The sequence below is a fragment of the Pyrgilauda ruficollis genome, unplaced genomic scaffold (assembly GCF_017590135.1).
Source record: "Pyrgilauda ruficollis isolate IOZ18807 unplaced genomic scaffold, ASM1759013v1 scaffold6, whole genome shotgun sequence".
Classification (NCBI taxonomy): domain Eukaryota; kingdom Metazoa; phylum Chordata; class Aves; order Passeriformes; family Passeridae; genus Pyrgilauda; species Pyrgilauda ruficollis.
Genome location: NW_024527710.1, coordinates 5,015,588 through 5,043,584, shown reverse-complemented (window position 1 = coordinate 5,043,584; position 27,997 = coordinate 5,015,588). Strand labels below are relative to the sequence as shown.

The 27,997-nt window shown below is 40.6% G+C and overlaps 1 protein-coding gene across 1 annotated transcript in view; it reads right to left on the bottom strand.

Annotated features, from left to right (window-relative positions):
- COL24A1 (collagen type XXIV alpha 1 chain) overlaps nucleotides 1-27,926 on the bottom strand; it is a 118,401-nt gene extending 90,475 nt beyond the window's left edge. Inside the window, exons 1-8 of the mRNA XM_041483470.1 lie at nucleotides 27,790-27,926; nucleotides 22,098-22,159; nucleotides 14,618-15,915; nucleotides 11,508-11,561; nucleotides 8,298-8,351; nucleotides 6,218-6,271; nucleotides 4,102-4,155; nucleotides 526-570 (exon numbers count right to left, since the gene is read on the bottom strand). Of these exons, the coding sequence (XP_041339404.1) occupies nucleotides 526-570; nucleotides 4,102-4,155; nucleotides 6,218-6,271; nucleotides 8,298-8,351; nucleotides 11,508-11,561; nucleotides 14,618-15,915; nucleotides 22,098-22,159; nucleotides 27,790-27,923 (1,755 nt within the window). The 5' untranslated portion in view covers nucleotides 27,924-27,926. The remainder of the gene's footprint in view (nucleotides 1-525; nucleotides 571-4,101; nucleotides 4,156-6,217; nucleotides 6,272-8,297; nucleotides 8,352-11,507; nucleotides 11,562-14,617; nucleotides 15,916-22,097; nucleotides 22,160-27,789) is intronic.
- Nucleotides 27,927-27,997: the final 71 nt, after the last annotated feature.

The window sequence follows — 27,997 nt, the reverse complement described above, 5'->3', positions numbered from 1 at the left end:
CATCTCCTTTCAGGTGTTTACCATCAGTTATCATCACCATTTCCTTTTCAGTGTGAACCAAAAGGAGAGTCTTTCCATCTCCTCTGCCATTAGGAGCATCATAAATGCTAACAAGAGACAGTAGCAATTGGATGTCTTTGAAATTACATTCAGATTTCTTCCTGAACTGACATGGCAGTTTAAAAAGTGCTGAATAACTACTTCATTTCCTACATGCTAAGAGATGTAAAATGCATTAAATCAGTAGAGGTTTGAAATGTGTCTCTTATAAGAATTTTACATCAACATACTTCCAGTTGGTGTGGTAGTTAAAAAACAAGCTGAATAAGCTTTTACATTTCATTTAGACTCCTTTTTTTACCACACTGACCTCAACACAATCAGAATTCGTGTTCAAAACTTGTCCAATATTTCCTTAAGCAGTTTACACAGCTTGCTTGTGTTGAACACTTATAATGGATTATACATTCTCCTATCCTAATGGTTCACCTGCAGAGCACAGAGCACTGTGCTTGCATCCCTTACCTGCTCACCCCGTGGCCCTTGCAGTCCTGGGTAACCCTTAAGACCCTACAGGTAGAGAAAGATATCTGTGATAAATACAATTAAACAAAATGGGCATTCTTTTTCTACTCTATTCTCTCTTTATCAAAGAAAAAAATCCAGATTTGTCTGCCTGCGGAATTAGTATGGTTTACATTTAGCAGCTCATATGAAAACTAAGCTAGAGAAAAGAAGTAAGAAAACTTGGCAGTTTAGACAATTTCAAGACATAAGTATGCTTAAAGGCAGTTTCAGACTTGTACTCTTTTAAACAAATGAATACATGGGATGCTGTCCTAGATTCTGTAGGAATGTGTACTGTGCATTTCCCTATCCCAAACCCTTGTCACAGCGCCCTTTCTGAACAAGGCAGCTCAGAGGAAGGGTATAGAGGGTCATGCCAGACTGTTCTAGGACACACTCACGAAAGACAGACCTTCCAGGACACAAAATACCTCTTTTTAAAATTCATATAGAACAAATTTTGGCTCTTATACTGTGGAATTTATATTGGTAGCGAGAACATCATCCCAGAAATCTCTGTGGGGCTGGAACCATTGAACTTCACTCCCTGTGCATCATATTGGTAGCGAGAACATCATCCCAGAAATCTCTGTGGGGCTGGAACCACAGAAAGAGATGAAACTCTTGAACTTCACTCCCTGTGCATCGGCTATTTCAAGCACATTTTAACTCTTTAAAAAAAAGAAGAATTAAAATAGAGCTGGAGTCTGCTGCCTCCATCAGTGCACTTGAAAGAGGAACCACCTCCTTGAACATCTTTGCACTGGACTAAACACATCCAGACAAGCTGGCCTAGAAGGGAGCCTTGACTGTTGCATGACAGATGCAGAATCCTGGTCTCCACATCCCTTGCAAGAGGTACTGGGAATACACAAGTCCAAAAGCTACAGCTTGAAAGACAAAAGACCAAAGCAATCCTTTCCAGCAATTCTGGCTGGAAATCTATCATAAACTTGGATTCAAAGGCATTGGCTGAGCCATGGGAGTGTCTTGGCTGATGTTGAACATCCATCTGCCTTGCAGCATGGTGATACTCATCACTCAGTAGAGACTTGAGACTCACTGGCCTAAAAAGCAATTCTGCAACTGATTTCAGCACATCAGGTATTCCAGAGTTTCAGATAAGCTTCTGTGTGACCACAATAGTATTGCTGCATGACATTAATTTTATTATCATATACAAAGTTAAAAGATAAAATTATTTTGCTTGGTGACAATTTTGGCATAAACTGGTAACTCCTCTTTAATTTTTGAAGTATGCCTCAGGAAACTACAATTTCTTACAGTCCCAGCCAATCCTTTATCTCACGCATTTTATCCATTACAGAATTTTATCTTCTCTCTATACTTAAATGATCAACTGAAGTAGGCGTAGCTAGAAGAGACCCCTCAGAAGTTTCCTTATTTTGTACTAGAACAAAAGGAAAGCTATACACAGAAATGCTCAAAGAAAAGTTTACCACAATTATTTCAAAGTGGGTCATTTTAGCTGATTAACACCAGTACAGACAGAACCAAAAGAAGGCACACAAAAAAGTGAGATGGACTGATTTCTGCTTTGCATATTTCTACACAACAGCATGTGACTTCTGTCAGAGGAAAACTGCTCTTAACTCATGTTTTAGAATAGTATGCCCATATTTTCATTCAGAATTAACATGGCCTTAATTCATTGTAACTCACTCAGTGCTGGTTGGGAATGCAACTAAACCATGGTAAAGTGAGCACCATTCCAAAGAGACAGTTTTCACACATAGGTTTCTTTTTCTGTGACTTAGCTAAGCCCCTTCAAATTCTTCATTTTTTATTGGCTTGAATTTGTATTCTTAAGTATACCCACATAATTAAGTTTAATCTGAGCTAAAATGAAAATTAAGAATAAGAATACAAGTTCACATGTGCTAGTTTGAAAAATTAATTACCTTCTAAATTCTAATGAAGATTAATTCTCTGACTTAAAAGCTCAATATGGAACAGAATGGTTTGAAGCTTCCAAATACAACTTCAAGCACATTTCAAAAACACAGCAAGTTGTAAGAATAATTCAGTCTGCTTGAGAGAAAAAAATATTTACTGCCAACTAAAACGTAGCAAGTTTAAATGCCTGACTTCTACCATGTGCAGCACAGTGGGACCCAGACTGAGTGAAGTCTGTATACAGCAGTCTGTACATGACAGCCAGGACTATTTAGGCTGAGTCTTTCCATCTTACTGCTACCCATTGTGCTTTACCAGAATTTCTAGGTATTTGTAATTAAAATCTAGCACAACATCGGCAACTACACTAGAGTGCCAAGAAGTCCCTGTAACCTGTAAAAATCAGTAGGTAAAGTTGTTATGACTAACACTACAACCATCAGCTACAGAGAGAAAGTAAGTGCAGCACATAAAAGGACTCCCATGTGCTGTCAGGAGTCCTCACAATGCTGACTTTTGAAAAAAATGTTTCATCAGAGAACAGCTTTGTTTTATTTTTCCTTAATAGTTCCATTCTATCTTGTTTGCTGATCTTTATTCCACAACTAAGATTTCACCTAGCAACTCAGCCCAAATATCGCAAGGAATGGAACTACTACTTTTCTCTCACAGGACTGGAGTTTCCTTCTGCACCAGGAAAATAGGATTCTGTAGAAGAAGCACTGGGAGACACACAGCAGCATAAAGCTGACACTTAATAGAATAATGCTGATCTTAGCATAGGTATACTTCTTTTGAAATTTGCTTATCAGCCTTACCTTTACATGATGCCAAAGTAAAGACAAAATGAAATATGGAGCCCTTCTCTGCTTGAATCCAGCCCTTTTCCTTTCCTATTTCTTACTGTGTTCTACTTCAGTATGCAAATTTTATCAGGATTTTATACACCCAGATTCTCATTAATTACTGTCACACGCAGATAGGGAACAAACTAGTGCAGAAATTGTAGTCTTGGGAAAGCTCGTTCCCAGAGTCATTCCAAATCAGCCTAACCCCAGAGCACTGCAGTGGTTCTAAGGTACTGCCATGGCCTTGGCAAGCCCCTGCCCAGGAGTGCTGTCCTTTGGTGCCAACCCTCCCCCAAGTGCCCTGGCTTGCAGGGGCAGGTACTGGCCTCTCTGTACAGTCCACTCAATTCAGGGGAGAGGGAAAGGGGGGCCTTCTGCCCTATGAGGTCTCCAGACTGATATAAGGAAAAACACATGAAAAAAATACTTTATATGCTGTATTATAGCATATAACTGTCCTGAAACTGGGCACAATTGAATTGAAATGGTTTCATTTCACAGGTAAGCCTGCCTTCCCTAGTAGCACTTCTCTCTGAACAGGGAACAGGGGCACACCATGCCTTTTGGAGAACACCAACATAAACAGCTGTGATTTACACCCTGCTATGATGATCCCACTGAATTGTTGTAAGGGGAGGTTTTGCACGGTAGACACAGAGCCAACAGCAAGCCTAAAGTTGTTCTACCACCTCTTGACCATCAGACATCCACCTGGTGGGCACTGACTTGAGCCAGGATGAGTTACATGGAAATGGAAACAGCGTCTTACCTTCTGGCCTTTGACCCCAGGTGGGCCTGGAGAGCCCATGGGACCTGGATCACCCTATAAGACAAAACAGCCAGAATCAATATGTTTCACTGCAACATCACCCAGGGTTATAAACATGTAGCACTTAATATCTTCTCTGCACTCTTGGACACTTGGTATGGAGAACTAGCTAATGTTGTTTGATTTTTTATTACTTTTTTAGAGGAAGAAAATTGAAAAGACAGCAGTTCCTCAACTGCAACCATTGGGTGCAACATGTCTGCTCCTGCAACATGGCCAAATCATGGCTGGAACAGACCTGGTTCACAACCTCACAAGGTTTTCTTTTAGCCAACATAAACAGGAGTGAAGAAGCCATACAGCTCTTGAGTCAACCCTTTCCTCAGAAACAATTGGTTTCACCTCAAATTAATACATATATATATATATATATATATATATATATATATATATATATAACCACTGCTGTGGATTGTTTGTTTTAATGTCATGCCAACAATCAGCAGCCAAGAGCCAGACACCATTATGGTGTGTGCTGTCAAAACACAGCATCAGATTTGATCTCTGTGAAAGACAGCTGGAGAGGAGCACAAGGACAAAGAGGCTGTGGGGGAACACTGCTGCTCTCTTCAGGCTCTTTAAACTTCACAACCACATGATGGTACATGACAATAAGAATCAGAGCATCTCAAATGCTGGGGAGATGGAAAAAAGACACAGATTTTCATGGTTGTTGCAGATGAGAAAGGAGGGAAGGTTTTTTTCAGCTCTTCTTGCTCAGGACACACAGTGAAGAGATTCACTCTTTCATGATTAGTGCCTGAATTCAAACCCAGTAAGTCAAGGAATGCATCCTGGAAGTGAATTACTGTCCAAGTAAATGCAAGTCTATTAATGTAAGTCTATTAATCTAAGTGTATTAAGTAGAGCAAGCAATTTTGATTTGAGGGAAAAAAATAAGAAAGCAAAATAATAACAACTACAAAAAGCATCTCAATCCCATAATTTAGGATTACAGATGCAGTCTACATGTATTTAGGGATAGTCATACAAATAAGGCTTTAGACTGTTCTGTGGCTGCTTGGGTTCATGCCAAAGAACATAGCTCGAGTTTCAGGCAGCCATGTACAGCTCACCACACTATGATCTGATTGCCAAAAACCTGGCTAGATTAAGATATTTCTGTAGAAGCTGAACTTCAATTTCTCATCGGTGCATCAATGTAGACAACATACATTTGTGATTTTTAGGGTTTGACAGCGTGGATGCACTAAAAATAAGTTATGTAGACATCAGCAGCTAATAAACCATAGTTATTTGCTGATGTTTTTTCATAACAGAGAGGAGTCCTCAAATCTTACAGTGCTTCCTACTTGGCACAAATATTCCACTACTGATCTACTAGTAAATGCTCATAATAGAACTCAGCATAAATGCAATATATTCTTAAACATACAGCACAGGCTAACATATTAGAATGCAAACATCCAACTACATTTTAAGTGTTATCACATTACTGTGTAGGAAACTTTAGAGCCAATCTGAAAATGAAACAATCACAAGCTTTCAAGCCCACAATTTCTACAAAAAATGGAATATTTATACTCGGACATTTGGGCAGAGAAAGCAACAACTAGTTTGGCTAAAGTTGCTTAGGAGGCAGAAGCAGAAAAAGCCTCTGAAGTGAAAAGACAAATTTTGGCTATTTTAAAAGCAGTTAAATACACTACAGTGCGCAGTAATTTGTGCACTTGTCATCACCAAATTCTGTTTCACACAACTTTCTGGAATATAAGGAAAACTGGAATCTGTACTTTGTTATATCAGTGTGAATCTAGTCCAATTTCATTGTTCTATAGTCCTTGCATTTCATTTTTATAAAATAAATCAAATACATCATTTAAATTTCAACTTTTAATATATTTTTAAATTTTCCTTGGATTCATTATGTCACCTGTGTCTACAGTGGTCACTCTAACGTAATTAACTTCTAAAATACATCAGTGCTAAAGTAAATACAATGCATTTTTCTGTTATAATTTATCTGACTATTACATGAGACTTCACAGAAGAATGGGACAGACAAAACATTTTTCTATAATTAAGTAAATAATACCTTTTCTCCACATTTTGCCCATCCTGGAGAGAATCCTGGGTCTCCTTTAGGGCCCTGTCACAGAGAAATTAAGCTCAATAATACCATTGGAAGAGAATTTCTAATAATATATGCTAAAACAAGTATTCTCAACTGTTACAGCAAGAGCAGAAAAAAATGTAAACGTGCTTCCTACTATAGATATTTTTCTCATAACTTTTTCAGTAAAGAACTAGGGAAAAAATAAAATAGTGCAGGTTCACACTGAAATGAGATTTACCTTTTTCAAACTTTGTAAAGTCACAAAACTTTGAAAAGCAGATTTTTTTGGTAAATCCAAGCAGGATTAGAGCAGATGCTCCAGCCAAATTGCTCTGCCCCTGTGTCCATCACTTCAGGGCACCAGTTGTTCCTCCAACAATGTGCAGGATTATCAGGCTGTATTACTGCATGAACCATAACCTTGTACACGTTTCCTCAGGCTCAGCCTTCCCACAGTGCCAGAATCCACAAAATTCGATTTTCTTAACTAATCTATTTTTCAAAGAGCCAAGAATAAAGCCAAACCTCGTGGATACCTTACATTACTTTTAAAACTCCCCCAAGTGTTTATCAGGAATTAAGTGCTGAGGGGTTGGCTATTGCTTGGAACTGCTGGCCCTCACTCAGGGCTGGACACTTTGCTGCAAGGATATTAAAGTTGTGCTTTGTTTCAGAAGCAGCTGCAGAAAGGATCCTTCAGCACAGGAGGGAAACATTCATGCATCTTAAAGACAGAATAAAATTCTGCCTTCATTTACTGCTAGAAAATTCTTGCAACTCATCTGCCATGTTTTAATATCAAACAAGAGTGTTTGTTTCAGTGTGGTCAACTGGATCGTCACAGACAAAAATTCAGGAGCACCTAGCTGATTTTTATTTAGAGAAAACCACTTCAGAATATGCCTGTATCAAAAGGATAATTTATAATCTAACAAATTACAGAGATCACTAAGCACCTAGCAATATATATATATATTTATACTTAAATAAAATATATATAGGTACATACACATATGTACAATTCCTTCTATTCTTAAACTAATAGACAGAGCTACAGAACTGATCAATACTATCATCCAGCAGAGGGAGAAAATAAATTATAAAACAATGCCTAGAAGTAATTGCTTACAATTGGTTACAATAAATAATTATTTTCCTAGCAATGTATTCCATTACATAGCTAGCATTTTTTTTTTACTATAGTAAAAATTAATTATGAATCTTTAACTGTCCCTATAGAACTAGATAAAAACACACACACAAAAGCCACAATCACTCGGTTTTACAGCACTTGGCACTGAAAGCTTTATTAAATTTCTTTTTATGTCCTCAAGCAGATTTTAGCACCTGTCATGACATGTCAGATTCCTACAATTAGGAATCATACTAAACAAATCATGGTGCTGCCTTTTTCCTAACAGATCTATCAAATTGTTCAAACTAAATTTGAGTTGAAGGCATTCTGCAACTGCACAAATCTGTCAAATCTATTTAAAGGGCCTACGTTACACAAGATGGAAGATGTTATTTGAGCTTTAAGTCCAGTATTTTGTCTTTGACTTTAAATATCACTTCCATAAATCTTCAGAAAATTATTCTAGCATATGAATAAATAAAAATGTCGCAGATATTAGAATATTTAAATAGCAAAGCTTGGACATGGACAATAAAATAGCAATTGACAGTCTACATTTTTCCTTTTTTTTTAAGCAAAGCAAAAGTTTACAGCAGTTAAGCATTTAAACCTCAGTTTATCAGAGGCTGAGCTGATTTATAGGAACTCTTTTGGGAAGTACAAATTACTTGCAAAGATAACCATTTCCAAGTCATCATTCTGCACACATAGGTGATTTTCTTTCCACTGAATAATCTGCTATTTTGTTTTGATCTGAAGTTCAATTTGATTGATTACATTTAATTAAAATATGTTTACAGTAGCAGTCTCCACCTGTAAACAAAAGTAGCCCAATTACTTCTATTGCAGGAAACAGTTCTGGAGCTTCCAAAAAGTATTAAAAAGTTAATGTATTTACATGTCACCATGGATAAATAAACTCACCTTGGGACCTGGCAGTCCTGGCAAACCTGGGTTCCCATGTGGTCCTGGAATACCCTATTAAAAAAGCCCCAAACAAATGAAGAGAACAACGACTGGGATTACTCTGTACACCACTGAACAAATGTGAATGGATTGCAGAGAACAATTTTACTGCATCTTTCCTGCTTTTAGAAACACTGGTTAGGATTTTCAAAGGATTCACAAGAAATAAAACATACACATCTTCCTAAAAATTAAAAGTGAAGGTGAGTACCCCCTTTTTTGTTACAAATCTCAGTTTCTATTGTCTTCCCAGGTAATTCTTAACAGGTTTGGCATAGTCACTGCAATGTTGCTCTCCAGCTACAACACTTGAAGGCATGGAATAAAAATCAGAAAAAATCACATTCTGGGGTACCCAGCTACACACTGCAAAGGGAAGGAAGTGGATGAGTATCATAGACTCTCCTGATTCTCCCACAGCCAGTGTAGAAAATGGTCTTGTTACTAAAACAATTCAACTGTTCCAGGAACAGAATAAGCTATCAAGACTATCCACGCTGTCCAGTATAAATGTCTGCTCCTGCAACACATTCAGCAATCTTCACTCCTTGAAAAATTGCATATTAGGGAAAATATTTATTGCAATGGTTGTCAACAGCTATTCATCTTCCAAGTGCTGAAGGACCCAACTGGTGAAAATCTGTCCCTGAAAAACTGGCAACAAAGCTTCTAATGTTGAATTCACTAAAGCCAAAATTCTTCCAAAATCCACATATAATAAGAATACTTTTGGACTTTCTTGTATACTCAGTGGTGTAACAACAGATAAACTCAGTGTTTTTCTTTCCCCCAAAAGAGGGCTCATTTACCAATTACACCTTGCAGTAACACTGAAAGCTGCATCTCTTCAGTGCTCCCTCTCACTCATGACAATGTTGACATAACCCCACAGAAATGCTAATCCCACGTGCTGTTTGAGAGATTAATTTGCACACTGGCAACTCTGGAGGCACTCTCAGGGATTTAGGAGAAAGGAAACAGATAGAAAGTGCCAGCAGTGCTGCATTGGCTCCTGCTTTCACTGCTGCAGCGTTACTGTCTTGGGGCACGGACCTGGGATACAGAAGTGCACAAGGATTCTCATGGAATGAGGCATCAGAGGAGTTTCACGACATCACTAATTCTGAAACCGCTGAAATTTCATTATCAAGAAACTTGGAACAAGCCAAGACACTTAGAAAACACTGTCACATGTGAGCTTCTTTACCATCCAATTGCAGGGGTCAAAATCAGTTTTCAGTGACGTCTCTAACCATTAACTATACATGCCCCAAGTGTCCCAGCCATGTGGGTCTCTGTCAGGATCAGCTTTGGACACACACCCTGAAGAAGGCCCAGGCAATGCAGCTCTGCACTCTGCTGTTTCCCTTTGACACCTTGAGTCACATTTCAGGATCACAAACGGCAACTCATGTGAAGGAAAACAGAAGTCACAGGGCAGGCTGCTAGATGAGGATCTGAACTTTGAGTCAACAAAGTTTGTGCAGGCTTTTTGGTTCAAAAAACTCCTGTCATAACTTACATCATCACTAGCTGCACCTGCCTAAATTTATCAGTATTGTACAAAGGAAAGAATGCTGACATTTCAAAACCATTTATTTTTTATCAAATAAACAGTTTTATAGACTTGCTTGGCCTGTATAAATATACTTTAAACTCAGAACTGCTAGTAAATATTCATCTCAGCCATTTTCATACTTCTCCAGGCACCTTACTGTAAGCTGTTCCTGCACATTGGAAAGTGTATCCTACACAATAATTAATCCGGAGAACTCACACAGTAGAGCACTGTGCTTTTAAATACTCCATACCTGTAAAAAGACCGTCAGGAAAAAAAATCCCCAACAAATTGCAGCTGGGCAAGGGCAAGTTCACCAACAGGCATGGCTTTAAACACATGAACAGCCTCCTCTAAAAAAAAGAAAACTTTCCAGTTGTGAGGATCTACCTGCATACGTGAGATCCTGCCTCTGATGCCAGACATATCCTTGCCACAGGCAGTGTGCAACATAAAAAAGCTGAGTTGTAAGAATTGTCAGCTCTTACACAGAAGGATCCAAGAAGTCATGAAGAGATTAATTTGAAGGAATACTTTTCATTTTATACTTTTAAATGTGCCTCTTCTCCTTTTGCCTCCAAAATGTTCTGGAACATCAGTTTGGTTTTTGGTCTCCTTGACCAGTGCACCTCCCACCCATCAGGCCAAGTTTAGAACATCCTGTGCTGTGCTGCCTTTCAACAGGCTATTGAGCAGCATCTTCTTTAAACCTTCCTCAAAGGCTGAACCAAAACTCCTCCCACACATCTGCAGATGTCAGCTCCTTTTCTCCCACTTCCCATCTGCCTGGCTGACTCCAGCCACAACCATTCACATCCCCAGCTACCACAGCCTGAAATCATCCCCACACCAAACCTTCAGCTGCTCCCTCCACTGCCCTTCCCCTAAAACCCCCTGAGCAACCACAACCTCAGGGACTGCTCAAGCAGTTTTAGTGCACAACTGCACAAACACAAATTCAGCCTCCACTGCACCCTCCTCTCCCCTGCTCACGGCAGCGGGGGTCACTGGGCAAAGCCCCTGCTCTGTCCCCGGGCACAGGGCAAGGCTGCTGCCCCTGCTCCTGCTGGGCTGCACCCACTCACACCAAATAAACCATTTCCTACTGTAGCTCATTCTTCAGCAAAGCACCCTGATAGCAACCTAGCATCAAGCTGCTGAAGCTCAAGTGACTAAAAGAGATTTTTGGGATTACTTTTCCCCCTCCACGCTGTCTTGCAGTGGTTAATTTTGTATCTGTGCCTGCTCCTCAGAGGATGCATTGCTCACTCCCCCTCACTCCAAAACAAATGAATGTGGCTTTAGATTGCAGCAGATGGGAGCAGCATGTTAAAACTAGAAGTTAATTCTAGGAGCAGCAAAAGCCAGGTACAAATATAACAATGCTCAGTGCATGCATCCATACGTGGAATTAACTGTGCTGGAAACACAGCAGGAGAAACTGTTTGTTTTTTTGTCTTGCTTTAACCTATCTGCCAAATGTTAAGAATCATACACTTTCATAATCACTAAACATATGAATAAAGTTGCGAAAAACAAAATTATGCAAACTCCAGTCTGATTATTATGACCAGCCTAGAGGCGCAGAAGAACACAGAGGTTTTACTCACCCGAGGACCTCTCTTCCCTGAAGGACCAGGTAAACCTGGAGGACCTGGAGGACCCTGGTGATAGAAAATCAAAGCAGTTGAGGCTAAAACCTGACACAAGGACAGTATCACAACTCCACATGAGACCAGTTTTGCTAACTGACAACCTTGTGCTCGTGCTGACCTCCTCAATTTGAAAACCAATTCTGAAATTACAAGGAAGTGTGTTTTTGATCTGACTGCAAATCAGATTTCTGTTTTGAAAGTATCTTGTGTCAGAGAAATTGGAGATAACAATCCGGATAGTAACTTTTACTCAAATGTATTGGTACTAAAGGAAGAAAAGATTCGATGAGGAAAGCAAGTGCAATGTATTTGTAAACAAAGGACAGAGAATAATTAAGGCTCTTCAATAAGCTTGCTGGCATACCAGACATTTCAGAAAGGTTGGAGTAACTGTGAAAAAATAAAACACTACCTCATAGAAATTACAAATATGAAATATAGAAAATAAATGTGGACAAATTACTGTTCAGTTTCCTATTAAAAGCTTTTACTAAGAATAACTGGTAGCCCATTTGCCCTTGTACATAACGAATATCATTCTCTTTAAAGATAATGCAGACTTTTCAAGATGCTAGTATATGATCAAATGTTTCTTTTGTAAATGAGTTATATTATTAGTCACCATATGAGACAGTGTAACAGCCCCTGCATATCTGGTTGTTTTGAACATAGAAACCTTTCTTTTTCTATACAATGACTGCTGTTCAGATTTGAAACCCCAGGATCAACTTCACTGCACTCAAATACAAATGAGTGCTCTAAACTAAAATCTGCACTACCTTATATTACATTTCCCCTATCAAATTAAGGGAAATTAAGAGCCCCAGCTGCAACAGGAGCCATGTACTTTCTGCAAGGGCATATGGGCATCAGCAAAGCCAGACCTCTTGGAGGAGGTCAGTGGATGGCAGCAGTCAGGGTTCAAGCTGCTCCTTCACCCAGGCTTCCTCACACTGCTCTGTAGGTAGGACACCCTCCCAGCTGAGACACCAGGCCAAACGCTGAGCACCACACTGCCCACCACCCAACAACAGAGCTGAAAACTGGCTGAAAGGAACACCAGGAAAACCAGAAGCGCTATTATGGTGGCTGAAATGACCAACAGGAAGGTTTTGCTAAACAGGGAAGAGATAAAAAAGGGAAGTGAGGAAGGAAAAAAAGACAAACAGCCTTGAGGGTTTTATTAGCAAGCAACATTTCATTAAGACAAAAGCTGGATTTTTGAAAACCTCCCGTTTTGCGTGATACTTTTTTTTCTTAGAAAGGTAATGTCACTGCAGAGAAGACAGTGCTGATTATGGAATTTAGGCATCGTCAAGCTAATGACATTAATTTGGCCAAAGTACAGATTACTTATGCACAGTTATGGGAAAAACACTGTTGTTCTAAGGAACTAAAAATATGAATTATTTCCTCTCCAATTAATCACAAGAAACATAGGAGTTTAAACGCAGTTGGGAATATCTGCATGTCCCTACATGCTACATTAAGTCACACTGAAACCCATACCTGCACTTTCCCCTCTGTGCAATTTAAAGGACACAAATCTGTGTAACAGCCTGGTCTTTAGATCAAACCATAACATGTCATGGTTTTAGCATAGGACATCCTCTATTCATTATGATTCCACAAATGCTCACTAACATCCTCATTTTTCTGAAGGAGAAAGACCCCATGTTTAATAGCACAAGAAACATAACAGGGAGATACATGGAAAACTCTTGACCTGACATTCTTGTCCAGGTTCAAAAATGCACTTGAAAGGGCACAGAGAGCTCCCACCCCACCCTGCTGAAGCAGTATGTTTTTAAAAACTCCCCCCAAAATGTAAGTTAAGTGATGCCTTTTGATTAGATAATTATCCTGGGACTACAGAAGAAAACATTTTTGTTAAGTGAAATAGTTGCAACCAGTGTGCATTCTTTTGTAATTTGTGTTCTTCTCTCTCCCTCTTTCAGACATTTCCTTAAAAATACATTAATAGCTAAATCCCATACACTCATTTTCTTAATAGAATCTTGCTGAGTATTAAGATCTTTGTTGCTGGTTTATTAAGATCTTTGTTGCTGGTTTATTGAATGAGGGCAGTGAGAACACTTTTCCTTATGTGGCTTCTAAATTTTTTTAAAACATTATCTGCTTCCTTTGCAACAGAAAACAAATAAAGGAACACCCAAATCCACCCACCCTTACTTTGATTACTCTAATTCAAACCTAACTATCTCTTTTCATACAAAAAGAAAATCACAAAAAAAGGAAAATCTAATCAACCAAACAAAAAAAGCAAGTGAAATTGTTTACTTCATGATATGGTTTAAAAATTTTAACCAAAATCTCACACAAGCACGAAGCATGACCTATCATATTTCCCAGGCTAAGCATGAACTGATGTTCTTTCTGGTCTGTAGCTTCATATATATGGGCACACTTCTATGTACTAAAAAGTTTATGAGCCTTGTGCACACAATAACAAAGGATTAACGAGTTTCTATTACAACCACTACTGTGCATTTGCAGTTGTATCAAAAATCACTTACCCTGTGAACTGAAAAAATAACTCAAAATCTTGTAAGACTGTTCTAAAAACCGTTTTCTATCCAGGTTTGCTTAACCCCATAACCTTGAATTGATTGCAGACTAGATTCTGCAGCTGGTCTATTTCTACAACTATAAATTTTGACTGCATTGCTCAACCAAGACCAGCACTCTTATTTGTGAGCTACATTGAATTAGCCTGCAATTTTATTACGTGAGCAGTCTCTGTAATTAGTATTTACAAATATCCAGCTGCATTCAAAATTTTAAAGAAGTCTGGATTGCCTACCACTTCACCAGAGGTGAATGTCTTGGATGTCTTTATATTCTTCCAGTAAATAAAAGTATATGACACTTACATTAAAATTACATGTGAGAAAAAGACACATTTAAGGCAGACAAATATTGGTACAATACAGCTGGGAGAAACCACAGTCACAGCTTTGGCATGCTTGGAAAGGTTTCTTTCAAAGCCTCTGTTAAACGTATGCTGCCTCAATATAGTAAAAAGAGTAATAAAGATAACTTACAGGAGGTCCAGTTTCCCCCTTTGGACCTCTGACACTTCCCCTTTCAAACATTTTGCCAAGATCTTCATAGTCATAAGCATAATTATCAATACCATTTGCATAAGTGTTTTCTGTATGATAAGTCTCATCAGCATCAAATGCACCTTCCTGCCCCGGATGGAGTTGATTATCCAGAGGGAGCTCAGCAGGCAAATTGTACGGGGTTGTGCTGAAAGTTTGCTGCTTTTTGTTTAGTACAACCAAATGCTGTTTTGCTTTTTCCATTCTCTTGCTTTTAGTTTTACTCTGTTTTACAGGGGACATCAGAGAAGGCTCACTATGTCTGCCTGCATCTTTTGTGGTATTAGCTGAACTATTTGGATATGATGCTGCAGGGGTTTTAGTGATGTTTCTTTTTCTGCTCATCTCCTGCTGCTGAAGAGCCAGATCGATGTTCTCCTGGAGTTCTGTTTGAGGCAAAGCTTCCAGCAACAGAGGTTTGGTCTCTGCAAACTCCCATACAGAAGCATTTCTTAACTCAAAACGGTCTGGTAAAAAGTGAATCTGAGCAACACTGGTGACAGGCATGTTTGATACTTCTTTCCATCTATAAGCTGATATATCTTCCTGGTTTTCCTCATCAATGATCATTGAAAAAGCATCCAGCCCATCTGGCAGAAGTGAAGCCCCACGCAGGGATCGATAGGTTTCAGCCTGGCGACACTGCTGCTTCACATACCTGCAGTAGTTTGCAGAGGCTTCTGCAGAGGGAATAATATCGAGCTGACATATAACTCCTTCAAAGCCGACAGACTGAGAGCTCATCCTTCCCAGGGTAAATACACCCTCTGAGTCAAATGTCTCTACTTCAGAAAGTACTTCACTGCTGTAGTACTTGTTTCCACACTCAGCAAACAGTGAGACAGTCTTGTCCCCAATGCCAATGGCAAATGAATGCCACTGCTCATTATGAACACAATAATCAAAGTACACGGGCTGCTTCCCGCCGGTGTACACCGCTACCTTTCTCGGTAGCAGCTGCACACCAAACTGCAGTCTGCTTTTGTTCCTAACACTGAAAAGAAAAGCATCACTGGCTCTGTAAGAGTACAACCCAACCAACAAGGTGAACTGATGCCCTAGATTTGACGGGATGACTTGAGGGACGCGGGACTCAATATGTGCATCACTGCTTAGCACCACTCCTGAAGCAGTTAGACGAACACCCTGAGGTAACAGAGAGGATGTTGAGGGCACTGCTGTGTCTGAAGGCTCTTGGACGTCTTTCACAAGGCCTAGTTGATGAAGAACATCTATTGCTGTGAAAAGAAATAAAGGCTGATTTAATTTACAAGCTCATACATTCAGATTCATATAAACAAATGTACACACAACATTTTACCAAATCTGTACCTCTCAGAGCATATACACTTCACCCAGTAAGGCCACCAAATCCCTCCTGAAAGGCATTGATCTTTCACATAAATCGAACAAATAATTAAAGCCAGAGCAAAATTTCCGTCTTAAAAAAAGCCCAGCCAAACTAAACAAACACACAGAAAGGTCCACAAAATGCCCATTGTAGGTAAATTCACTTATGAAAGTGAGAAATCCTCATTTGCTCTCTTCAAATTTTCCAGTGATCAGTGAATACACTTTGGTTAGTTCCTTATTTATTTAGCTAATCCTGTCTACTCTTTGAGCAGGAGTACTCTTTTTTTTAGAAAATCTTTTCTGCAAGAAACCTTCTGCAATAGATCCATCCTGTTGCTCTTTATAAAAAGTTCAAACCAAAGCACTGGAGGGAAGGGTTGCTTTGTTTATAAGAAAGGACAAGCTATTTATAGCACAGTAATGCCTCCTTTCCCTTCACACAGTTTACTTGTTAGAGCCACAGATAAGGTGAACTCTGGAGCAGTGGAAGTGGTGAGGAGCAAGGAAAAAGGAGAATTGTCAGGACCCAAGGGGTAGTGCTCCTGTCTTCTGGCTCATCCCTCCCCCTAAAGTGCACAAGGCTGCAGCTACCATGACAAGACATTGAATAAAAAATGCACTCCACGGCAAGAGACAGAGCAGCCAGCTGTCCTACTGATTGATATTCTATAGATTTGGCTTTGACTTATAGAAATCTGGATAGATCTTCCTACAGGGAAGAATGGGCAGTGGTTTAGTCACTGTTGGATTCTCTAGTTTCTCATTCAATGTGAGCTATGTTAAGCTTTTCCTTAGTCTGGGCCATACAGTGTCTCCATTTTTTACCTCGCTAAATAACTTCACCAAATGGGTAGAAACCAAATTATCTATCATCCTGATAAACTGAAATCCTATCTGTTCTGAGATAAGAAATCAAAGATACCTTTGGGTAAGTCAACAGTTGAAGGTGACCCAATTAATTTCTTATTGCCTAAATCAGATTTGGGCAAGCTGGAGTTGGTGGGCACAGATACCTTCCTTCAGAATGAATATAAAGACACTGTTACATCCCTTATGATGCAGCTGAAACACTACAAAGGCTTGAGTAGGAGCTAAACCACACATCCCCAGCAGCCTTTCTCCAGGACCTCAAAGTAAGATAGCATTTATGGCATTGATAGATTGATTGAAACTGCCTGCCTGAGTGTTTGTGAAATGTGCAGAAATATTGCAGATGTTGAAACAAAATGCAGTCACGGAAATATGAACAGTAATGGAACAAGAAGATCAGGAGCTAAAACATACTGAAAAGGCTGAAGAAACAACATTTGCTTGGCTTAGAGACAGGAAGGTTTGGGGGAATCTAAATAAAATTGTCCTTTGTCTGAATTGAGGCCATAGGGAAAACAGAGAAAAGCTGAGGAGTAACAGTCACAAGCTGCCACACAAGAAATTTCAGTTCCCTACAAAGAAAAAGCATTCCCATCACAAAAGTGGTCAAGTGCTGGACCGGGGGGCAGAGACATGGGATAATCTCAATTCTTGGAGATTTTCAAAGATCAGTTGGACAGAACCCAATAACCTGAAGTGACTTCAGCACATTGACTCTGACCTCAGCAGAAGTTAGGACCAGATGAGTTCAAGGTCCTCCTAACCTATATTTTAGGATTTTTTTTCACAAGGGGAAGCTGAAGACTAGTTTTCATAAAAAACATTGCACAGCAGCGTACGATATCATCTGTTTGCACCTCTCACTGGAACAACTTCAGAGAAACACCTATATTAAAAATTACTTGTAGTATCTAATAGTTGCACTGGTTAAAGAAGCCTGGCTGGGCAGACACAGGCACTTTCTATAGCATTTTGCTGAGGCTACTTTTGCTATGGACATGCTTATACTAAGTAAATGAAACTATCATAAGACACGACAAAAATTTAAAGAACAAAAGTTAAGGATTTGCTGCAATATTAAAAGAAAAGAGCCACTGAAACAAATGGATATTTACACTTTAAGTGGAAAAAAGATCACCTTTCCCAGATTCCCTTTCTCTGTTTACTGAATGTATTCATAGCAAACTTTAAGAATAGACAGATGTTGGCTTAGTTTCAGTGCTAAATTATGAGAAGTGCCTGAGATTTCCTTGAGAGTGATTTATAAGTTGGAACCAAACGCATCAACCTGAACACACTGTACATCTTGAAAATTCATTGCACACCTTGTAGTGTTTCTAGTCATGTTTGAGATTCACAGACGAGCCAAGACTATCCTGGCGAGTGGCCAGGGCAGACGGGGGTATGGAGAAAGAGTATTTCTGCAGAAAGTCCTGTGTGTGCCAAGTTCTCAAGATGTTTTGCCTCAGAGCAATTAATTCACCATGGCTGTATTTTTATCTGTCAGGCTGCTAATAGAGGTCAGGTTGGAGTAGAGCACCGAAGCACAGTGCCTCCGCTAATGAACCACCGCTCTTTGCCTGGTCTGCCTGCAGCTCTGCAGGAGAAAGCTGTGCTTGCACTGCCCTGGTGCAGGGAAGCTGGGAAGAAACACAGGTCCTGAGTTCTGGGCAACGCAGTCTTACGCATGCAAAGAGGCCCCAAGGCAGAATACACTGCTCCACTACTTCTGTGCACTGGCAGGGCCAGCTGACTGCACAAGGAGAACAGCTGCTAGTCTAACCTAAGGTTGTGTCTAAATACCACATCCTAACCTGAAATACTGGGCAAGCAGTTGCATTTTTTAAAATTTTTAATTACATATTTTTATTTTAAAATAGTAATGCATGTGATCGATCAAAAGTATTATAAATTAAAGTGTAAAATAAAAATCTTAAACTGGTTTTAAATAGTCAGCTAAAAATTACATTCAAGCCTATCATTAATAAAAGGCACCCTGCAAGCAAAATGGCCACATTTTTGGCAGTTCTGATTTGAAAAGAGCACATAGTTTAAATGTTATTAAAGAAAATCATCACCATGATGAGGAATAAGATTTTTTTTTTCTATTCTGCAAACAATGACAGGTCTTGAGAGAGCCAAACACAAATAAATATTGTGTGAAAAATGACATTAAATAAGTAAATATAAAGGAATTACTCCTTGCTGACTTGCTGCATGTTAACCCACTGTCAAGCCAAAAGACTGTTCCAAACTTTTTTGGCCAGTCATTTCACTTCTGGTCCAACATGCATATTTATTTTATTTTAAGGCTTTCAGAAGCTCTTGGCAGCACACTGGATTTTGGGAGCAGGCAACCCTCTCATTCTTCCTCTCAGCTTGACAACCACTATTTGCTTTACCTATCAGTTGTCAGTTTTCTTTGTTTACTCATGTCTGCAAAACATCTGTCTTCACTTACTGCTTATTCAACCCATTAGTCCCCCCTTCAACTTCTTGAAGGAAAGGTTGTTTTGGGTTTTTGGTGTCAAGTGCTTGCCTTCCACCTTTAGGAGATCTTTAAAAATTCACAACCTTACGGCATCATGAGGTAAGGCAAAGCCTTACACCGTCTTTGGCAAAAAGCCTTCTGACCCTCGTGTGGCACAAAAATAACCCCACAAAAGAACTGGGGAGGGATGAAGGGATTTGACTATAGGATTGTTTCACACACAGACTCCATTCAGTCCCTCTTGCTCATTTCCCACGTTGCTCCATACTCACGGCTACTCTCAAGGCAGGATCTCTGAGATGCTTTCCCTGTTTCAGCAATCTTAGTACACACATTTCTCCTTTTCCCTTGCCAGTGTGGTAAGGGAAAAGAAAAGGGCCATTCATCAATCAGCTCCACCAGAACCATGAGTAATTTTTCATCAGATTTGCCCATTTTCTAGGTGATGATGCATCTGCAGCTGGGTACAGTAGAGATACCTGGCTGCAACAAATGCTCTCCTGGATGCCAGATCAGATTACTGGCATAGGAAAGACACATTATTAGTGTGTGTCCTTGAGCCGCACTCAAAGTATTATTCCTAAAGTCTCAGTCTGTATCTTTACACATACTTCACTGAACACGGTTTATAGCAGCATACCAAACTGAACAACATGTGTCTTCCCAGGTAAAGCATGCAGAAGTCGTCTCCTCAGCTCAGGAGAGAAGGCACATTAATTAGCTAGCATCTTTGTGTTTGGCAGAATATTCTTTTTTCAAAACACAACTGCCAAGGAAGTCTAAAAACCAAGGTGTTAACATGTTCCTAATGGGCATGCAATCCTGTTCCTGGACAAACACTAAGCACCACAAATGTAATAACGCAGCTCTGCAGCTTACATACGGAAACTGAAGGATATACTTGAAATGCCCTCTGTTTTTTCTGAGGAGGTTTCCTTCTCTGAACCGCTTTTTCCATCTTTGTTTACACGCTGCCCAAATAAAGTGCAAGAGGAACCAAATTCACTCATGGGAAGAAAGTTGCATCAAGGTTCAACGCATCATTTTGATCCCAAGCAAGCATTTAAAGAAAATAAAGTCATGTATGGCACTTGTGCATCAAGGATGGAAAGGAGTTTCCATTCAGTAAGGTTTCTCGTATGGCTATCTAGAAATGTTGTTGAATAACAGTAATAACAATAACAACAAAATAATAATAGAAAAAAAAGGAAACTCCTTCATCTGCTGGTAACAAAATAAAAAAATAATTCAATATAAGCATGTTGAGACTGAAGACTTTATCCCATTTCTGCAAAGCTCTGTGCATGGAGGCATTCTCAGCCAAGAGGCAGGTAAGACTCAGTCTCCACCCACTCCCCTGCGTTGCTCACCCCCAGCCCTGCAGCTTTCACAGTCCTTGCCTGTAGGGCCAGTAAAAGGAATTTCCAGACTGAGGGACATGAGAAGTGAGAGAAAAGGTTTATTTCTTTGCAGAGGAGGAGGGTGGGCTGGAGGGATGAAGACACTCAAATTGTCACCCCACAGCTGTCTCTGGCATCCGCCACCTGCTCCTGCTACACCAGGAAACTGTAAACTGCCTCCCTAAAACTGCCTCTTCCCTTTCCATCCCTGCAGGCCTGGAGCAGGGCGGCCACACGCATCTAACAGTGCTGCCCCTCCTCCAGTGAGAACTTGGCTCAGCTATTATAAAAATCCAGGAAAATCCCATCATCACAAAAGCATATGGCCCCCATTGAGCTGGATGTGAAAAATCAACAACCAATCTTACCAGGCAAGCAATGGGCAACACTGGAGGGCAAAACTACAAAGGCAACGGGGGGGAAGGCGAAACAAAAAATCCACAACTGAAGGAAAAACCAAGCTTTGCCAATCTCTGGGAATGACAAGCAGGAAAAATGCATTGGTGAGAATAATGGTGGGAGGCTGCTGAGATATCCCAAAGGGCTCTAGCAAAACATTATCAGGAATGAGTCTTGCCTTAACCACGCAACCCATCTGTTTGCATTCAGATGAGTATTTGCAGTTACACACTCACCAGCCAAGGATGACCTGCTTCATGCTTCACCTGCACAGCAGAGGGCCATGGTGGAGAACTGATGCTGCCACTCTCATGGCAAATAAGTGACTAAATGGCACATTGGCCTCCACCACTTCGGGATGCTATCATTCCCACAACAGTCTCCAGAGCAAGCTGCACATCTGGTGCTGTTATAACAGCTGGCAGATTAAAAAAGAAACTAAAAACAAGACAATCCTCTTTCCTCACAACATCTGCATCTGAATGCAAGGCCAAATGAATACCAAATTTCACATTTTGCTCTAGCGATGCCAGCCTGTATTGTGCGCCGTGCTTTGCCTGCCTTAAGTGGAAAGGTAACTCAGTCATAGCTTGCCACCCCCAAGGACACCCACATGCAGAGAAGACACAATCAAAGCCTTTTCACTGTACAAGGCTTCTTTTTTATGAAGAGCTTGCTTAAATATGTAAGCAATTTCATAGACAGAAAATCTGAGCAATTTTCGAAAGGTCATCTTTTCCAAAACTGGTGCTTTAAACTTTTGCTCTCATTATGCTGTAATTGGTATTTTCTTTAAGTCACATGAATTAATGAACTGAACCCAAGGTCACAAGTAACAACAGCCATTTACTCTTTTCATCTACTAACATATTACACAAATGTCCTATTATGAACAAAGCATTCTCACCTTGTTTGGATACTTGTGCAACACCCACAGCTATACATGTTGCAATGAAAAGGAGAGCTTTCCTAAAAGGGAAAGAAAGGGAAAAAACATGTGAGAAAACATCTACAGTTTCAGAACTCCAAGGAATTAGAAACCTGATTCAAGATCCAAATGGCAGAATACCACTGACTTCAGCAAGTTCTGAATCAAAGCCATCACACTGTACAACTTTCCACTGATACTGAGAAGGTGCTTCACACAAAGATCAAGGTTGTGTATGCCCTTAGACAGAGCACATATATTTTACACTGGTTTTTATTAATAAAATGACTGCATCTGCTTTATATTTTCTTGCAGCAGCTTTCAAATATGAATGCTGCTATGCAGTAAATTTCTTCCTGGAAAGAAAAAAATGTTACCATAAAAAACCCATAAAATAAATGACAAATTAATTCCTGTAGAGATCATTAGATACTTTAGATACTTTTGATGTCCTATTGGTCTTCTCACTAGATCACATCACCTTCCCATAAGTGAAAATGTTGTCAAATTTTTGTTCTTGTATCATAAAATTTTATCATGTTACAAGCAAGTCATGCTCTTCACAAAGTAAAAACAAACCAACAAAACAAAAAAAAAATCACATTTCAGCTTATAAGTCCATGCTCAGGCAGAAGAGTGCAATACTGATAGCTATCACAGGCTCACTGCCCTGGTTTCAGCCAGCCAGATAATTTTCTTAGTAGCTGGTGGACGGTTGTGTTTTGGATTTAGTACGAAAATAATGTTGATAGCACACTGGTGTTCCAGTTTTTCCAACAAACATATATAAGATTTATCTAGATCATGCGCTCAAAATTCACTTTACAAGTGTTGAATGTTGTACAGACTACATTTTTACTGTGATTAAGAACAGATTGTTTGCTGTTTCTTAATTATTGTTTTAGCCAGATTAACATCTAATCACTCTCTTATCAGTGACTGAATCTTCTAATAAGTGAGAAATATATTTTCTGTTAATGTTGGACAACCAGGCACAGATGCCTGTAACTATTATAGTGACCTCTATCTACTCAGTTCTAAGAAGAAATATTTTAAAAATATCAGAAATATAGTTCTGACACTAAGTAATCAACTCACACTCAAGCCTCTTGCTCATTAATGTTTGTAACCTCGGCGATTTTTCATAATATGGAATGCTAGAGTGACTAAAAAAGTTTCCTGGACCAGGTCAGAGAGCACTTGAGTATCTAGATTCAAGTCTATTTGGAAGTAACACAGTTGCAACTAAACATATATAACTTCAGATCACCTAATTTTGCCAGCTAATTAGTCAGATTTTCACATGAAAAAAAAAAAAAAAAGGTAGGAAGAAAACACTACCACTCTCTTTACAGGAACATATGGTTTAAACAGAAAGAAAAGATCTGTAAGTACATGTGCATACACACAGAACGGTATTTAGTAAAAAGTCTTACTAATTCTTTAAAGGGTTTGGAGTTCAAACATTTCAGAAACATCCAAGTACATGAAAACCACAGAGCAATAGCCTGGCTTTATCAAGTGGATTTGTATATTGAGAGAGCTTAAATTTTGGCAAATAGAACAAATTATTACTTTAAGGAACAATAAGGTGCAGTAGTCACCATTGCCACTGTAAAATGGGAGATACATCATGTCTTTCAGAAGAAAATACACAGAACATATAGGATATTCAAAAATATGCATCAATGGTTTAGCTCTGATCACAGAGGGAGGGAAAGGTGGAAACTATGCCTCACACATCCCAACATGCTTGTAGGGGCATGTTGTTTAATTAACCACCACTACAATCCCTAGCTATTCCTCCCTTCAAGCTTTCTCCTGCTACAGCCATGAAATTTCTACTGGAGCAGTTCTGCTACTCCTAAAAAAGACCTAACACCAACTGTTGTCCAAACAGCTCATCCACTACAGTACACTCAGCTCATTTTTCAGGGTTCTAAAGCCCAGAATTCAAGTTCAAAGTTTCTGCATCACACAATGTGTCATCTTTTGATCAAATGGGAAGCTCAGTGACAGGAGACAGCTGTGCCAGAAACAAAGTCCATGCATTGCACTGTATCAGTTAAAATGCTGGACAATCCCTTTATTTCACCCTTATTATTTTCAAAGGTGCAAAATGGATTTGCCATTAAAAATCACATAAAACATTTTAGCTAGCTACAAAATAAGGATGCTCAAAGAACCCCAGAGCCCAAAATTTAAAGATGTCTCCTCTAATAATTACAACAGCCTCTTCTACTACACCAGCCAGGTACAAAGCTGTGTCTGTCAGGTGACAACTGCCTCTGTCACTTCCCAGCAAACATCGTAGGAAAGCAAGAAATCACAACATGTTCCCAGGGCTGTAAATTACACAGATGTAGCTGAATATACAGAAACATTTAGTCAGAAGTAAAGACAAATGTCTGGCTTACGCAGTGCTCTCAAGCTAATGTCAAGAACAGATGAGTTATCAACTAAGAGAAAAAACAGGGACCAGAGATAACCAGAGGGCTGGGGGTCCTCTAATGCGTGAGAAAAGTGAGACTTCCTTCCATCTTTTTTCACAAGTAGAATTTTTTGTCAATGAAACCATGTGCAACCTAATCCATGCAAACCCTCCCTCCTGGCTGAGATCACCACTCTGTACATTTGCAGAAGTCAGTTCTCAGTGTTCACTCTCACACCAGCACAGCCACTGAGACACCAGGCTCCAGGGACACACTGTACACCAGGCATAATGTGCATGTGGCTTGACCCATCATCTGCCATCGCTGCATGGAGCTTGGCTCCTTGTCTCAGCTGAGTCCACAGCTCCTGGAGATGCTGGGACACACCAAGAGAAAAATGCAGAATCATGTGGCGTGGAAGACTTCAGCTGACCCAAATGCTGGCTATTTTTTCCCCATTTAACATCACACCTGAAGCTGTTCCAATACCTAGGCTTTGGGGCATAGCCAAGGGGTCTCTCTTAAACTTCCTCCCCTTCTCCTACCTTTTCATTTGCTCTATTGTACTTGCAAGCATATCCTGAGGGTCACTATTGAATCATTTTGGAAGAAGGCACTACCAAATGAGACTGAGCTATTGTATCACTAAAAACTGAGTTTATCTTCCTGATAATCTTTGACATCTTATGGCCATTTACCTCTTCCTACAGAGTGGACAGCAACTATCTATGGGTTTTTTTTGCATTAGGGGTGATGGATGGATGAGAAAACTGACAAGCTTCAAAACAAGTTGTGGCAAGCTACAATGAAAAATTCCACCCTCTGAAGACTACCCAGCAGCATACAGAACGCAGGTATGGTCAGTGCACAGCAGTATCCTCTTCATTCCAGCCTAGTTTCCTAAATCTCAAGTTTAAAGGAAGAAATACCATCAGCTGGCTGCTAGGAAGGACAAGTGAACCTGCCTGCAGTGTGACTGCCACAGGTGCACTCAGTCCCACACTCCTCAGGGATGATGGTTTAAACACCAGCACCTGCCTCACACACTTCCTTCACTGCACCTGTCTGGGGACTGCTGAGGAGAATGGCACAGTTTGGGTCCATCAGGCTTGAGAAGGGCTTTGGAAAGGTCACAGCACCTTGTGGACAAAGATGCCCTGCAACTCTCAAATTTATCTTTCAAGATATAAAAAGAAATATAACTTTCTTTGCTACTATAATTAAATTAGCCAGCAGGTCCAGTGCTGCTTCCCAAATTTTAAAAGACCTACTAGCAACACAGTCTGAGGGGACATAACAGCCTGCAAAACCTCTCTGGTGTGACACTCACATGCCCTTTGGTCACAGATGGCACCATGCAATTAGCCATCAAGGGGGGAAGCTCCTGAATCCTTTGCCAAATTTCACAATTTGAATGAATGGAAAATGGGAGAAATACAAGTTGAGGTGAGAGGTAGAGGAGCATTGCCCTAAGAGGAGTTCTACAACAGGACTGGGAGCAAGAGAGAGGAAACTCCCTGCCTGGTGGCCCATTCTTTGGACTGCATCTGGCTTAAAATGAGAAACTACCACATCCAGAAGAACAGCCAACTCTGTTAGTATTTCTAAAAGAAAGGAAAAAAATGAAAAGGTGTGATTTTAGAACAGCTTTATGAGTAAATCTCTGATTGCTTACACTAGTTCTCTTCTCCAGATAGCATACACCATATTTTTCTGTATGAAGGGAAAAGTATATAACTTGAATTCCTTCTCATGTGAAATACTCTTCTTTCACAGAGTTTGTTTCTATATATTTTGTAGATCGTTCTTCAAATGTACTACAACTTAGTGCTTGCAAGAAACAAGGGTGACACAAGGCTGCTCATACTTTAAATATTCTGTCAATAAATGGGGTGAGAGATTTAGAAGTCATGCAGCTGTTTTATTTATTTAACCTGCAGACGCACCCCTATACATGCTTGACCTAATGGTGTTTCAAGGAAAAGGTGGTTGAAGTTGCAAGGGATTTACTGGTTTGACATGTGCTAAGGAAACCTGATCCTTTTGTGAGGAATTCTGGTTTCTTTATACAGGCAAGTGACCAGGTTGCTTGCTCTCTATAGAAGTAAATTAGTAAATATAGAAGCATATAGATATATTCTGAAGCTATCTCATATTTTGAACTTAGTAAACTCATATTTTGAACAGAGTAAACTGCATCTCTGCTACTGTACCTCTTTCCTGCAATGCAATTTATGTTTCTCCATCAGCAATAATCCTTTACAGATTTCGAATAAAACCATTCTTTGAAACTGCACTCAGACAATTTCTGAAGAAGTCCCAAAGACACAGCCATTAAAAACAGATCTCCTAGGAAGGCGACCTTCAGGAAGCCCCTTAACTGCTCACAAGCATTCAAGCACACCCAGATTATACACCAGGCACACTTTAGCAGCACAATCCTCCCTACAACACTAAGCAAATTCTTCTGTCCTGCTCAGAAGGCTCAGTAAACGTAAGACACAGTCAGAACAAAGTCAGCCGTTTATAAAGAGAGACACATACAAGTAACCTCTCTAATATCGTTACAACTATAAATTCAGTCATTTTACCGAGGCTGCTTTTAGGTACAGTGTAGAGAGCAGAGCTCTACCTTTGCATCACAGGTGAGGAGGCACTAGAAATACCTCTGCCAATTGCAAAAACATGCAAATACAGAACAGCTCATCTGGCTATCTCTGGTACTAAGAGAGCAGCCTTAGCTCTTGACCTTAAATTCTACATGCTTTTGCGTTTACTTGTTTGCCGCGTTTTACTAGCTAGGTACCAAAGGGGCGGAGGAGCTGCCAGGTTACTGCGGAACGCTGGGCCCCGGGATGCTCTCTCCCCCTCGGGGACCAGGGAGCACGGGCTCCCGGGTCAGGGGACACCAGAGCCAGGCTGCCCGGTGTGGGCGAGGGTAGGACGACACGAGGGTGCTGGACGGGACAGAGCACATCCAGAACGACACCAGGGTCGCGGAGGAGAGAGACGGGAACAGCCAGCGATACAGGCGGTCTCCGTCCGAGCAGCCGGCACCCCGCCGCTCCGCCGGGAGCCCCGCGGGGTTACGGCTGGCGCTCGGAAGGCAGAGATGGGGACACTGCCCGCCGGGCTCGTCGTCCCTGCCCGCGGTGTGAGCGAGCCGCAGCCCCATCCCCTGCCCGGCCCCGCGGCGGGGTGGCGGAGCGGTGCGCCCCGTCTCGCCGGCTCCCGCTTACGTTTGTGCCGCGGGAGAGATGCGTCCTCGCCTTGTGCTCTCGGCTCCCAAATGCATTTGTATGCATCTGCCCGGGCAGCGGAGATCCGAGGGAAAGCCGAGCGCCGCGCCGCCGCAGGGGCAGCTCCTGTCCATGAAAGCCCGCCGGCCCCGAGGTCTCCGCCGAGCTCCGCGCAAGCCCGAGGGCGGCCCGGCCGCGTACAGCCCGC